The sequence below is a fragment of the Aspergillus thermomutatus genome (genome assembly GCF_002237265.1).
Source record: "Aspergillus thermomutatus strain HMR AF 39 chromosome Unknown NODE_82, whole genome shotgun sequence".
NCBI lineage: Eukaryota > Fungi > Ascomycota > Eurotiomycetes > Eurotiales > Aspergillaceae > Aspergillus > Aspergillus thermomutatus.
In genome coordinates this window covers 1-13,418 of record NW_020798131.1, presented here as the reverse complement: position 1 = coordinate 13,418, position 13,418 = coordinate 1, and the positions used below count along the sequence as shown (strand labels likewise).

The window sequence follows — 13,418 nt, the reverse complement described above, 5'->3', positions numbered from 1 at the left end:
CCAACTCACAGCCCTGAGCCCTACTTTCCATATTAGGGTGGCATGTTGTGGAGCTGCGCGTCATTGCGATTAATATTTGGAGCTGAGGTGCTTCTACCGGGCGTGCTGTTCATAATCGGATTGTCCACATTATTGTTGGTGGCAGTCTCGATCTGAGGCTGAAAGGACCTCTCGGTACCTTTTTTATTTCACCCTGCTATATGAATTGAATGTAATTTCTCCTTTCTCGCGTCATTACTGGGATGAAATGACCAGCGAATCTGTTCAGCCGGGTCTTGCTCCGCTTTCACATCTCAAGGCCGTGCCTACTACTTCCAGCTCCAAGCCAGTCGCGTTCAAAGACTCGTCTAGTTTGCTGGCACCTCCTCATCCTCGACATCGGCCTCGATCCTCAAAGAATGTCAGTCGCGATGAGCCGGTTAGCGCGACCAGCGACAAGGCAACTGTTGCGTTGATACGACGCGTTCTTTGTCCGCAGGCGGGCAATCAAAGCGGATGTGCTTCAACCCCACAGCCACTGGAAGAACTGTTGCCTCCTTTGACGAGTTCAAATGACGTGGATCTTCAACTGTATGCTTTGATCGCCATCATTATCAAGGAATTCGTCTTCTCATGGTATTCGAAAATCACATCGGATCAGAACCTCGTCAAGGAAGTCATTCAAGTGATCGCGCACTGTACTCGTGCTCTCGAGCAGAGGTTGCGTGAAACCGACATTGCGCAGTTGATCTTGGATGAGGTCCCTGGTCTGATAGAGGCGCATATAATCTGTGAGAACTTTACTGTCTCCCTATGGCAGCTGGCCGGTCTTCTATACTCACGCGCGAAATTACTTTGTAGCGTACAGGCTGGCCCGCGATGAAAGTACACTATCTGGACTCTCTCCCTCTTTTCACGAGACGTACCATGCCTTACATCCGCATCCAAGTCTTTCGCCGATCCCGGATCTTTCTGATGTGCAGACTATTGCGAAACAACGCGAGAACGACGCCATCTACCGGCAGTTGCTGGTCCACGGAATGTTGGCTGTCCTCCTCCCGACGGAGGATCTGGAAAATGTCCCTCTGCGGACCATTGTCGGTGACATACTAGCAGACTTAATCGTTGGGAATGCAGTCAGCGAAAAGATGTGTCAAGGATGGTTCTTGTGGGAGACTACCACCAAGCTTCTGTCGACAGCAGACCGACTTGATGAACGTGAGGAGGACACGGCAGACAGTCACCAGCAAGATCGACTACACAAATTCGGCCTGCTCAATATCAACGAAGACCCCAAGTTCGACCACTCGTCTTCCCAGACTCGCTCTTTTGGGCCAGCGTGGCTATGGTATATTTTGCAATATCTGTTTCTGACTTATATTGCTCTGCAATTCATCGTAACGGGACTCTTTCGCGTGATGACAAACCCCAAAGCAAAAGTTTCATCAGCTGCTACAGCTGCTACAACGCCGGGAAATTCCGAGAGCGAGAAATTGGCTCCCATGAGCGGCACAACGACGAAGCGCCCTATTCTCAATTATCGAATCTACGGCATGGTTTCGCAAATGCTGGACATTCCTCGGAGAATGCCATGGCTGGCAGGATTACTCTCGCTTTTCCAATATTTATCTCTGGCGGGACCGGGCAGGTTGGGCGAGAGTGGCAGTGTCCTTGACAGGTGAGTAGAGCAGTCTCTTTAGCTTTTACTTACCTCGCACTCGTCCCCATGTGCCATTCATCATCCAGCAGCAGCTTCGAGGCAGAGGGGTTAAATCACGAGCCATCCATTGCGATTTGAGCTATAGAAGAGTGAGTGAGGACTGTGGACTGTGGAGAAGCGGTGCCACTCGATCTTCGAACTATGATCTACTTTGGCGTCGTCAGATGCCCTCGCTCCTTCATCGGCAGAGCGTTTCAAGTCTCGAAAGCCCCGGCGCGATGAAGGATGCAGTGGAGTAATGGAGTTGCATTGCTCGCATAATGCATCGGTCACTTGATCCGCTACTGGTGGATGCGCCGGCTCGTCTGCCGCATTGGCCCTGCGATTGACGACCTCCATGCCTGGCCGTATTGTTATTACGAACGGTGACCGGCGCATATGGGTTTCTTACGACACCCGTATTGTCATTACCGACCGACTGATTTCCAATGAATGAGCCTATGATCGTAATGGCTTTCCAATGCCCTCCAATCATACAAGTGAGGAGAATCAAGTTTCCGACCTCGAAAAGAGCGCCAACGTCAGCCATGGGTTATTTTCTTTTTTGCTTTTCCGGACTTACATGGCGGTCACTCATCCTGGGACCTGGTGATCCCTACTTACCTAGGAGGATTCCCCTCTTCTCCCCGATTGGTGGCTGGCTCGGAGAGGCCGAACGTGTGTCGAATTCGAATTCCCCTGTCAATCTCTCATCTATCTATCCACTACGCACTGTCATTGCTGTGGGTAGTTGAGAGATGGCCTGGGCCGGCCCTTTCCGTGCCGCTCAACTTCGAGTCGTTCCGTGCAAATTCGTTGCTGCCAGGCCAAAGGGGTCGTCACTATGCGGTCCAAGAAGAGAAGAGGAAGACAACCAAAGCAAAAGACCAGAAAAGATACAAGAGAGAAGAATCTTTCTTGCTGATTTGGACAGCAGCGTCGCCATGGCGTCGCCGCCGGAACAATTTCAATTTTCGAATTAACCCAATATCCCTGCAACAGCAATTGGGTGTACCTCAGGCTCTGCTCTCTCCAACTGAACGCCAAGGGGCACGATACTCAACATGATTCGTGACGATCGTCGCCAGTGCTGATTAAACCGCCATGCGACCTTTGGACTTTTGCATGGGTAGGGCGAGACCAAACCCCTTTTCTTTTTCACCTCAGGGCCAATCAGTTCAATCCCCTTCAGCATTATTTCAAATCTCAATAATGCCGGCCGAGGTCGCTGTGGCTTTGGGGTTGATTGGGTTCAAACAGACCTGTTGATTCCGCTCTGGGAACGCCGGCCTTGCCGTCTTCTCTCTAGATGATACGCATCAACAAATGACAATCTGGTCGGCTTTCCATTCTCCTATCAGATTCTCGTCATCTTCAGGCTGGCCCTACTTGTTCGCAGTCACACCAATAACTGGCCCAAGCTCCTCTGCTGCCATTTGCGGACCCTAGCCAAGGCGATCTTATTAGCTCTCCACTCATGCAACGTTACAAATGATTACTTTCGACTTGATTGACATCCACTTACTCTTCCTTTTCTGAGGCACTCTGTCCGAAGGAAAGACCCGGATTGAATACGACCGCCTCTCCACAGTCTGTGGTTTACCGCCTGCTTCCTCGAAGTCCTCTGCGCTTTTCTCGCCTACACAATCCGATCGCTGATTCCTCATGTTTTTCTCATTTGCAAGTTTGATGAGTACTAACCCCTGACCGAAAAATTTTTTTCGGGCTTTCTCCACCCAGGTTCCTTCACGAGACCATTCAAGACCATATTCTCACCCCCACCTTGTTGCCCAACCTGCTTCGCGCATCCAGGGCGGCGCTATTCCCATCGAATGCTCGTCCAAGCCAGGGGACAGATGTAAATCGAATATCGGCTCCGGCTCCGCAGCCTCCGCAATTGTCCGTGCGGCCTCCTACGCCCCCTACGCATCAAGGCCCTACTGATGATACAGCAACCCCTGGTAACGCTGACAGTAGGACACCGGCACCTCTTGCCTCAACGCCAACGCCATCCTTATCTCAGAACCAGGGGCCCTCTGCGCCAGAAATTGCTGCCATCAAGCGAGAATGCGCGATACGCATTCTGTCACTGGTGCCTCGGCCAGTCGCACGGGTTTTCTTTGGTGTTCCAGACAATCCCCCCGACTCGACCGCCCTGAACGGCTCCACGGGAGATGACTCGCAGCAGCCGCCTTCCCGAGCATCTTCGCCTGTTCCCACTCCGCCTAACGATACTGAAGACTCCCTTATCTTGCAAGCAATTGAGCATGATATTTTGGACCTTTTCGCTGACGAATACTGCAACAAGCATCTAATCTACTCGATCATCGAAACGGTCCTCGTGAAGCTTCTCCCCGAGCTATCGGAACACAGTATAGTGGAGCTCATGGAAGACAGGGGTATTGCCTTTGCCACAGATCAAGTTCCGGAGGCATAGACCTTTTCTTTTCTTTTCCCTTTTTTATGCCCCGTAATTGACGGCCTGACTTCGCCAACATCACAATAACTGTAAGGCTTTTCGGCGTCATTATGCTGATCATGTCAATGATACCATGTTATATGCGACTCGATGCTTAGCTTCTCCCAGCAGCCAGTCAATGTAAGATAGTTGTGAAATGTCAAGGACCTACAGTGTAGGATGAGTCCATGTCCATATTAAAGATGATAAGATAAGAAACACGTAATTGTTACAGAGCGCAATCGGTCAATACCAAACTTGATGATGCACAGGGGTCAGTAGTCAAACTCTACAGACTCAGAGACAACCAACATTGTGGCGTTGCCAGCGGGGGGTGGGGAGGGGGGGGAGAGAGAATGGCAGACGAGGCGAGGCAAGGCAAGGTACCAAGTCCACTGCTCACAATAAGTAAGGTAAGGTACCGTATCTGTCATCTGACAAGGACAACGTAAGGTTATCGTGACCCACTGAAATTGAGAGAAATAAAATCCACAAGGATAGATGGATAAAGTGACGTGGAGACAGTAGACATGCCAGAGTAACAATAAACAATCCATGACCCGTGGACGACCTTACAAGGTTCCGTTCCTTGTTGGCCAAAGTATTAGCCCTGTCCTGTACGGTGCTGTACCAACCGAAACCCATGAATCTGATAAAGCATGATGATAAGGAAAGATGGGAATCAAATGCAAACCCGCGTGAGCGATCCAGTTTAAGGGTAAATAATAATGGTAGGAAATGAGAAACCACAAAAATGCAAGGCGAAAGAAATAACCGAGAAATGATTAGATCCAGGAAAGTACTCCCACAGTTGTTTTACCAGCTCCAGCTCTGTCCATATCCATGCCGTCTGTCGATAAACAGAGCACTCCCTGTGCTCTCCGCATATATTGTTGTAGAAGCCGAGGTTGCCCTCTCGTATAAGTGTATCATCCGTTAGCTTTTCTCACGGCTCAACAGCTGTCGAGCCCACTTAATGAAACAGATCGTTTGAATGTGACATAGACAATGCAAAACTCAAACACAAAACGGCCGCCCAGGAAAACGAAACAAGGGAATATAATCTGAGGATGGGGGAAGATCAGAGATGGCTGACGAAGAAGGCAAAGAATGAAGAATAGCAAATGAGATAATAACAGCTGCTGTTGATTGCGATAGACTGACGCCATGTCCTATTATTGATTGAGAAATTTGGCGTGTCGCATGTCGCCAAGTGGAGCTCACGTCGGCGTCCTTTTCGAAAATCCAGCTTAACCCAGGTTGTGAATGCTTCGTTTCTTGGTCAATTGAGGAACGTCTTCAAGCTCGTCAATACGAGTCAGACCGCCCGGGAGAGCAGTCTGCTGGGCCCTGGCGAGCTCGAGTCTCTCCATCAACTTCCCAATGGTTACGAACTCCTGTGCACCCAGTCCCGTTGGCTGGTGCTCAAAATAGGTCACCACAAGCTCAAGAGCTCTTCGTGCCTCATCCTGCGTTGGAGACCCCGGTGAGCTAATTGGTGAAACGGTTGTCGATTTGGGAAAAGAGGGCGGGTATATGGACTTTGCCTTGATCTCAGGATTGCTGCGATTGCGCTTGATGGTATTGGATGATGTATCCAGACTGGGGCCTTTCTTCGAGGTGTGCTCCTCCTCGAGAGGTGACTCAAGGGTCGCGATAGACAATGACTGCTGCAAAGCCGCTTTAGAAAGAGAGTGATCGGAAGATTCATCAGGGGACATGAAGGCCGGGTCGACGGTGCCTGTTGGAAGCGTTTGGCTTCGGGGCCTATTCGACTGACCGTCCGCGAGAGATCCACGCGACTGACTGACAGGCGTGAATGGACTGTCCGACACTAACGTGGACGTGGGGCTAGTCAGACTGGCAGAAACCGAGCAAGTCGTATCGAGCGAGGTGGTGCTCTTCGCGTGTTTGTGCTGATACTCCTCAGCAAGCTCATCCAGGCTTTTTGCGAGCTCCTTGCGCATGTTCTCTGGGCTCATGATGGGAGACAACGGTGAAGGCGATGCAAACCCGGTGGGCGAGGTGGGAGAAAGCACAGTAGGGGACTGCACAGCAGATGCTAGAGCAGAATCGATAGTCAAACGTGTAGGGCTCTCTGAATCGCTTTTCGCAAAGGAGCTCTTCCGCGACTTCGCGCCCATCAGGTTGTTCTTCAGCTTAAACTTTTCCAACCAGCTTTGGGTGAGGACCTTTTCTTTGCCGTCTGGACTGCCACAAGTGCTAGCAAAGAACAGAGCCTTTTCTCTGATCATTTCATCGCTCAACGGGTAACCCTGCTTTTGGTAATTCCTCACCCAATTCGACAGAGCCTTTTCAATGTCGGGAACTCGTCCCTTTGCTCGCTTAATTGGTGACCGACTGCCTTCGTCCGGATTAAGATACTTCTCTTTCTGACGAAGCACCTTTGAAACAGTACTTTGGCGAGTAAAAGTAAGCGTTAGAATGGATGTTACCCACATGCCGTACAACGACGACAGAATTTAGATGAAAAAGACTGGTAGACTATACCTCCTTTCTACTCCAAACAAGGCTGTTTATTGTTTCGTCAGTCCAGCTCGGTTATTGTGCAATAAAGAAGCAGCAAGCTTACCTCCAATGTCAGTTTGTTTAGCCGTCTTGTGTTCTTCATGGTAGAGACACATCCGCCGACGGTCCTCATCCGTCAGAGTCCTCCGAGGCGTGGAACCACTGGTGGATGATTTGCGAGGCGGTTGAATCGGCGTGACTGGCGCTGCTGATGCCGGGATGGGAACCGGCGGCAGGCCTTGCTCCGGGAATTGTGGTTGAGTCGTGAGCATGCTAGGCCATGTATGCGAGGGCATCGTCAAGGGTAAGGATGCATATGGGGGAGGGATCGAAACACCGTAGGAGGTATCCAGCGGCATCACCCCATACCCAAATCCTGAGTAATCCATTGGGGGCGAGTTCTGAGCGGACGGCTGGAAAGCCCCCATATCCATCCAGGGTGATTGTGCGAATTCATTCTCTTGTGTATGAGAGCTTTCCGTGTCCATGGTCAAAAAGAGCTAGCGAGTGTGAGAGAATCCGGAGGAGAAGCGGAGGGTACAGAGCTATGGGGAGGAGATTCGGCAGTACAGTCACAAGAGATAACAACCAGGAACTGGCTGGACTGGCCGCTAAAGTAGTTTGAAGAGAAAAGTATAAGAGGGGGAAACCGGTCAATCGTCAACAGAGAAAAAGCAAAGAGGGGACAATCCACAGCCAAGAGGACAAAAGATGATGCATGCTCAATCCGAAGGCATTCAGACAGGACGATATGCGAATTACGAAAGTTGAAGAATAGTGGTATGTAGCAGCAAGGTGGTAGTTAGATAGGTGGTAGGTTCCTTTCTGGATAGTAGGTAGTGAATGCTAGCAGCAACAAGCAAATCCCGTGAGGGTCAATTCTTTCAAGCACCTGTATCCCCGCAAGTCATCCGAAGCTATTCAGGTAAAAAAAAAATTAAGAAATAAAATAATAAAAAAAAATGATGGTGATGACAATATGTATATATGGGGATATGTCTATAAAAGGACATGCAGGCTTTTCTTCTAGTAATCCTTTGTCCTGAGAAGGAGAAGGTAAGGTAGACAGAAATGGAGGGGTGGTGCGCAGCTGCCGCAGCATGCGGGTGAGGCATGAACGCGGAATTGAAAAATGGAGGGGAAAATATCAGAAAAAAATAAATTTAAATAAAATAAATAAATGATGGATAAAATGATCGAAATGGAAAAGAAATAAAATAAAATAAAATAAAATAAAAAGAGGTTGGCTCGAGGCACAGGCACAGACACAGGGTTGATCAAGAAGAAAAAGTGATGGTAGCGAATAATACCAAATAAGCAGATAGGTATCCGTACCTAGTAGTTAGGATGATGGTCTAATGGACTGAGTATTGAGAGACCTAGGTACCTTACCACTGCCCTGCTGACACTGCTGTCCCTGTCCAATACTATGAGCTGTCTTTACCTATCAGGTTTGACAGGCTTATATGGATAGAGCAGATACCTACTCCTGAGTAAGTAAGGTGAGGTAGAGTCGGATTGACTACCTACCTACCTTACCTACCTACCGAGTGCTCTTAGGTAGTATGGTACCTTACCTATCAAAACCGATATCATCTGGTCCTGCTTGATTCGGCGCACCACCGACAGGAGACCAGGAGCGGACTCGAATGATTCGACGGACAGTTGACGCACCGCCGATGACGAAGAAAACAGAGATAGCGAACAGAAAGAAAGATGCGACAACTTGGTCGGTGATTGGGCCATCGACAGGAGGCTAAGAAGAAAATAAATTATCAAAATGATCTTGCTGAATGGCAAATGGTGGGGGAATCAGCCTTTGATTGGTGTCTGCTGAGATTGCGGGACAGGGATCTTGCTTGGGTCTGAATACAGCTAGGTAAGGTAAAGATAACCTGGTACGTTCTCGTATGACGCCGTGTCAGGAAATGAAGATACTGTATCTACCTAGTATCGATGACAGTGAGGACATGTCCGGGTTTTCCCTCATTGCTAAACGAAGTTAGGCGTGGTCGAGATCCTGGGAACATGTGTGATACCTAAAAAGGTCATAGAGGCTATGAGTCTGATGGAAACATACAGTTTCATGTCCTCATTGCCTGCAGGGAACCCAGCATAGGTGTCGTTACACGGAAGCAGAAGATCATGGATGACAACAGCCGACCAGCTGAGGTATTTGCCTGGTTGGCTCAGGTAGATATTTGCCTGAGCTATCCGTACGGAGTACTACTACTACTGACCCCTCTACATACCAGGTTTGGTTAAGTGTACCAAGCATCGCCAGAAAGGGGACTTGGGTACCCGATCCAGAGTGGAGCGAAAGTTACCATAAGCCAGCAGAGAAGGGACCATTGGGGCAACTCCGGACAAGAACGACATGAGAAAAAGTAAAAGTAAGAGAGAGGCAGGAAGGCCCCGTTGCTCTGTCGTTCTGTTCAAGTATCCTGATTGGTGTCATTGTTCTTTTTTATCTCATTCGACAGGCTCACTGGCTTCATCGAGGCCGTCCACTATGATGGCCCTACTCCAAGGTGTTATCTAGCGGATGATCATCTGTTCGAGTCAAGAAAGATCGTCGTCGAACGAGAGTCAAGACACTTGTTCTGGACTAGGTACCTAAGTAGGTTCTGATGACTCGATAGCCATTGCCTCGAGATGCAAGCCACGACCAAGTTGACAGACGGGGAACGGATCGATAAACCGCTGAACCTAATATTTGCATGACATACCTAAAACAAATAAGTGAGTAGAGGTAAGTTTGATAGAGCGAGGACTCTTGACAAATTATTATGGAGCTCTGGCTCAACCGTTTTTCTTCACAGCCTCTTAAAATTATCAACTCACGGACCATTCGGCAAGATAAGGCCTTTGGGCTTTTCGAGGTGTGAGTCGTCCCTCGTACTTCATCTTGCGACGGTCAGTTGAGCAACTTGTAAGATCATAAGACTCGTATATGAAGATGGTTGACGACGGAGACGGGAAGATGGCGCCCGATTAACATACGGTAAGTATGTGTCAAATTAGGTCCTTGAAGGGGCCGATCTTGATCGTCCTGCATTTGACAGTCAGGGATGACGAGTCTTCATTTTGCCGTTCTCATCGAATAAAAGAAGCGCGATCCATGATCTGGCTCCTTGAGCGACGATTAGTCAAACCATATTTTGCAAAAATGTGTGCCATTCATATGTTGGACAGAACTGGAAGGCGCCTCATCAGAGAGGGGAGGAAAACGAAAAAGAAAGTTGAAGTGCGCAATATAGAACCACGGATAAGTCAAGGAAGAGCGAGAGAGGAGAAACTACTCCGTAGTACACTTCAAAGATGCATGGTACTTTGTCACGAGGCGACACTCGAAGAGATGCTGCGGCCGAATCATAAGCTGTATATCGATTTCAATTTGTTTTCTATGCAAGACAAAACCAGATTATAAATTGCGCTCCATCCTATCACAACGGGCATAAGCAGCATGGATGAGAAGCATCCAAAAGGCTGATTCCTGATTAGGATTAGAGTCATTACCAGCTCCTCCTGAAGTCCTGGAGTCGCAGTAAGGAAGTAGGGCTAAGACCCCATGGCCCATGGTCCACAAGGCCCGCAGCGGTCCAGCGGTCCACTCCGGCCCGGCAACCTAAGCAATGCAAATCGTGACCAGAAACTCTGTCAAAGAAGTTAATGAACAGGTAATCGCCAAACTTAAATGGTGGAAAAAGGAAGGAGGCAATGATTTTCCTTACACAAGTAGGTCCATTTGTAAACAATTATTTTTTATGTAGATGATTGAAAGAGTACAAGTCTCTACGGGTGCTGAGCTACCAAAAAATACCTGCATGATTAGACTACCTAATGCGGCAAATTGCGAGGAAACTTCTACCGCCTCTACACAGCCCTATTGAGGCTTCAATGATCAACGTAGTACATAACTACAAGTGGCTCTTTTACTTATCACTGTAGGCAGAGGAGTGGACAATTCAAAATAATATTTTGTGGTCCCATAACTAGTACTACGGAATACAGAACTTGAGAAAAGCCATGATTCCATAAAATAGTTTGAGTCTTTGGCGGAATCCGTGCTCTGGTCTCGCCAATGCGCCCCACCTATCGAAATGACCACGAGGGATCGGGGCTGTCGATTCAAAGGGGATGTTGATAGGGGGTGCCCAAGTCATTTTCTCTATGTGTGCAAAGTGACACGTCCTATTGTCGCTCTTCCGGGACTGCGGAGAGTTGCAAGTTTGACCTCATATTTTCCCATTGTCAAGTCGTTGTTCAGATCATTTGGTGTTCGAACACAGTAAGCCAAGATAAAGACTGAAACGAGATGAATTAAAAGCAACATTCATTTCCAAACCAGATCTATTCACGTTTAATTTGGCCAAAAGAACGACGCCTTGTCGCTGCTATATTGGCCAAAAATTCGAAGTCAACAAATAAGAAGCCGCTCATTGCCCCTTGTAGGCTTGTAGCTAGCCAAGAGGAAATTTCAAAATCGAAGCTATCGATGAATTGCAGGTCAAGGTGGAGCAGATGAGCTCCATCTATTCGTGTGCACTGTGCACCCTCATGATCTGGACTAGATAGATTGATAGCCTCTACACCGTACCTGACTTGCTTTAGTGCTCCACAGATACGGAGCAGTAGGATGCATAGGATCGTGCAACCTCTCTTTACGGAGTAAGAAGGAAGATGATGTCTCTATTTGGCATCCCAAGAACAGAGACCATAATTGGTCCCCGGCCGGTTTTGCGCAGGCGGAATGGAAAGAAAGAGCAGGTACTAAGGTAAGGTAGTTGGCCAAAATTCTCTTCTCTCCGTCTGTGTAAGATTGACTGGGTTAATCTCGGGGTTTCTTTTCAGACTTTGGAGTAGTACCTAGGTCGTTAAGTAGTCACTCCATATATTAAGGCGACGACAGGACCTCAAACGACAATTTTGAGACAAGGTGTCATGTTAGGCTTACCTACCTTCTACTCAATTATTAAGCAAGCCAAATCATCAGCATCTGCCAGGTACGCAATCCAGTGCATCTATCTAACTGCATCTGTCAGTATTCAATGTCAGCACAAATTTTGTGTGTGGTCATTCAATTAATGTAGGTACCATCCAGTCTACGGAGGTGTGGTGCAAAAGTTCTTGTCACGCTAGTAAGCTTGGCACAAGAATAGTGGTAAGAACAAATACATACTAATTTGTATGGGAGCTGACTCCAATAGATTTAACTACTAAGTCAGAAGAAGATATGAGTCGATATTGAAGCTATTCAACCCTATAGAAACATGGTTTTTGATGGAATTTCAAGCGGTCAGGTCTTGCTAAGATCACTAAGATCTTGCCTTCTAGAGAGCTGCCCTTTCAGCTGATAACCCTTCTAATTATAGTTATCTTTACCTATATGCCCTTCTTTGTATTTATTCCCTCCTTCCAGCTTAATGATTATCTGGATATAGTATATAAGATATTTAATCTACTGTTAAATATACTACTGCAGAAGCTCATTCCAGGCCTTATTCCAGGCCTCCTTTCCTGTCTTCTTATCACAGGGAGCTCCTTAAGAAGTTATATACTGTTTAAGCCAGGGCTAGCATGGTTTAATTATATTTAAATTAGGTGAGTTCCCTGGCTAATTAAGTATCTTCTAAACCTTATATAGATTATATATAGTCTGCTAGAAGTGGTAATAGTAAGCTAGAGCTAAATCTTTAAGAATGATTATTCTAGCTGCTTGGATGCGCATTCTTTTATAAAAGAAATTAATTTTAGGACTAGGACTTCCTAGATAGATATAAAAAAGAACTAATTAGTAGTTTCTCCCATAGTAAAAGCTATATAAAGGGTAATACTTACCTTATAGTATCTATACTAGTTAATACCCCCTTTAGAATCCTGTACAAGGAGGCTGTTCTTCTTATTCTACTTCTATATAGGTATATAGCTAGGAGTTCTGCTATTCTAAAGCTTTAGGCATGCTATATCTACTTTTATCTCCTATTTACTCTTTTGTATAGGCTCAAGCTATTAATTTAAAGTATTAATCTCCTTCTAAGTAAGCTTCTTATCTTAGGCTGTCTCTGGAGCCTAGATATAAAGAGGACCTTTTTTATTATATAAAAATACTCCTTATACTATAAAATCACTATTTCCCTTCTAATATCACTATATCATAGTTAGATCATCTCTCTCTATATTTATATACTATATATAGACCACTCTATACTGTTAACTAAGAGAAACTAAGGTTTTATCTATAAATATTATATTTTTCTAATCTTTAAGAGTCTAATCTTTATAGGCAAGGTAAAAGGCTAGTTATTTCTGCTTTATCTTATTAGTAAGGCCTAGTTTAGTAGTCTATTTAATAACTTTAAGGCTATGCTGCTTAAGGATGCATAAAATAGAAGAATAAGATATACTAGCTTTAAATATAAGAATTTTAGAAGATTTTTTATGCCTATTGTCACACCCTGGGATCCGTCTCTGCTGTTCTTCTCTAGTCAACTACTTTGGGAACGGGGTGACATAGTCCCTGGACTATATCTAATACTTGCCTGAGGCCTACCGACCAGGTAGCCTAGTGATATACCGACTGGGTATATGTTCGACGCAATGATACAATGATCCAATCCAGGATTAAGGACAATCCAAAGGTAACACAAGGTCAATGAACAGTAAAGATAGAAGCAAGGCCTATTGAGTACGTATACTCAATAGTAAGAGAGTAACTGACGAATCGGACTAGTGAACTTGTACTCAAGTGAG

At 46.6% G+C, this 13,418-nt stretch overlaps 2 protein-coding genes across 2 annotated transcripts; one reads left to right on the top strand and one right to left on the bottom strand.

Annotated features, from left to right (window-relative positions):
* Nucleotides 1–247: 247 nt before the first annotated feature.
* Nucleotides 248–4,115, top strand: CDV56_101611 (uncharacterized protein; the record flags this gene model as incomplete). Its single annotated transcript, XM_026755230.1, has 3 exons — nucleotides 248–770; nucleotides 841–1,657; nucleotides 3,419–4,115. 3 exons carry the CDS (start codon nucleotides 248–250, stop codon nucleotides 4,113–4,115), a joined length of 2,037 nt encoding a protein of 678 aa, XP_026614851.1.
* Nucleotides 4,116–5,386: 1,271 nt separating this feature from the next.
* Nucleotides 5,387–7,153, bottom strand: CDV56_101151 (uncharacterized protein; the record flags this gene model as incomplete). Its single annotated transcript, XM_026754770.1, has 3 exons — nucleotides 5,387–6,554; nucleotides 6,648–6,669; nucleotides 6,730–7,153. The coding sequence occupies 3 exons, from the start codon at nucleotides 7,151–7,153 to the stop codon at nucleotides 5,387–5,389; spliced, it is 1,614 nt and encodes a 537-aa protein (XP_026614850.1).
* Nucleotides 7,154–13,418: the final 6,265 nt, after the last annotated feature.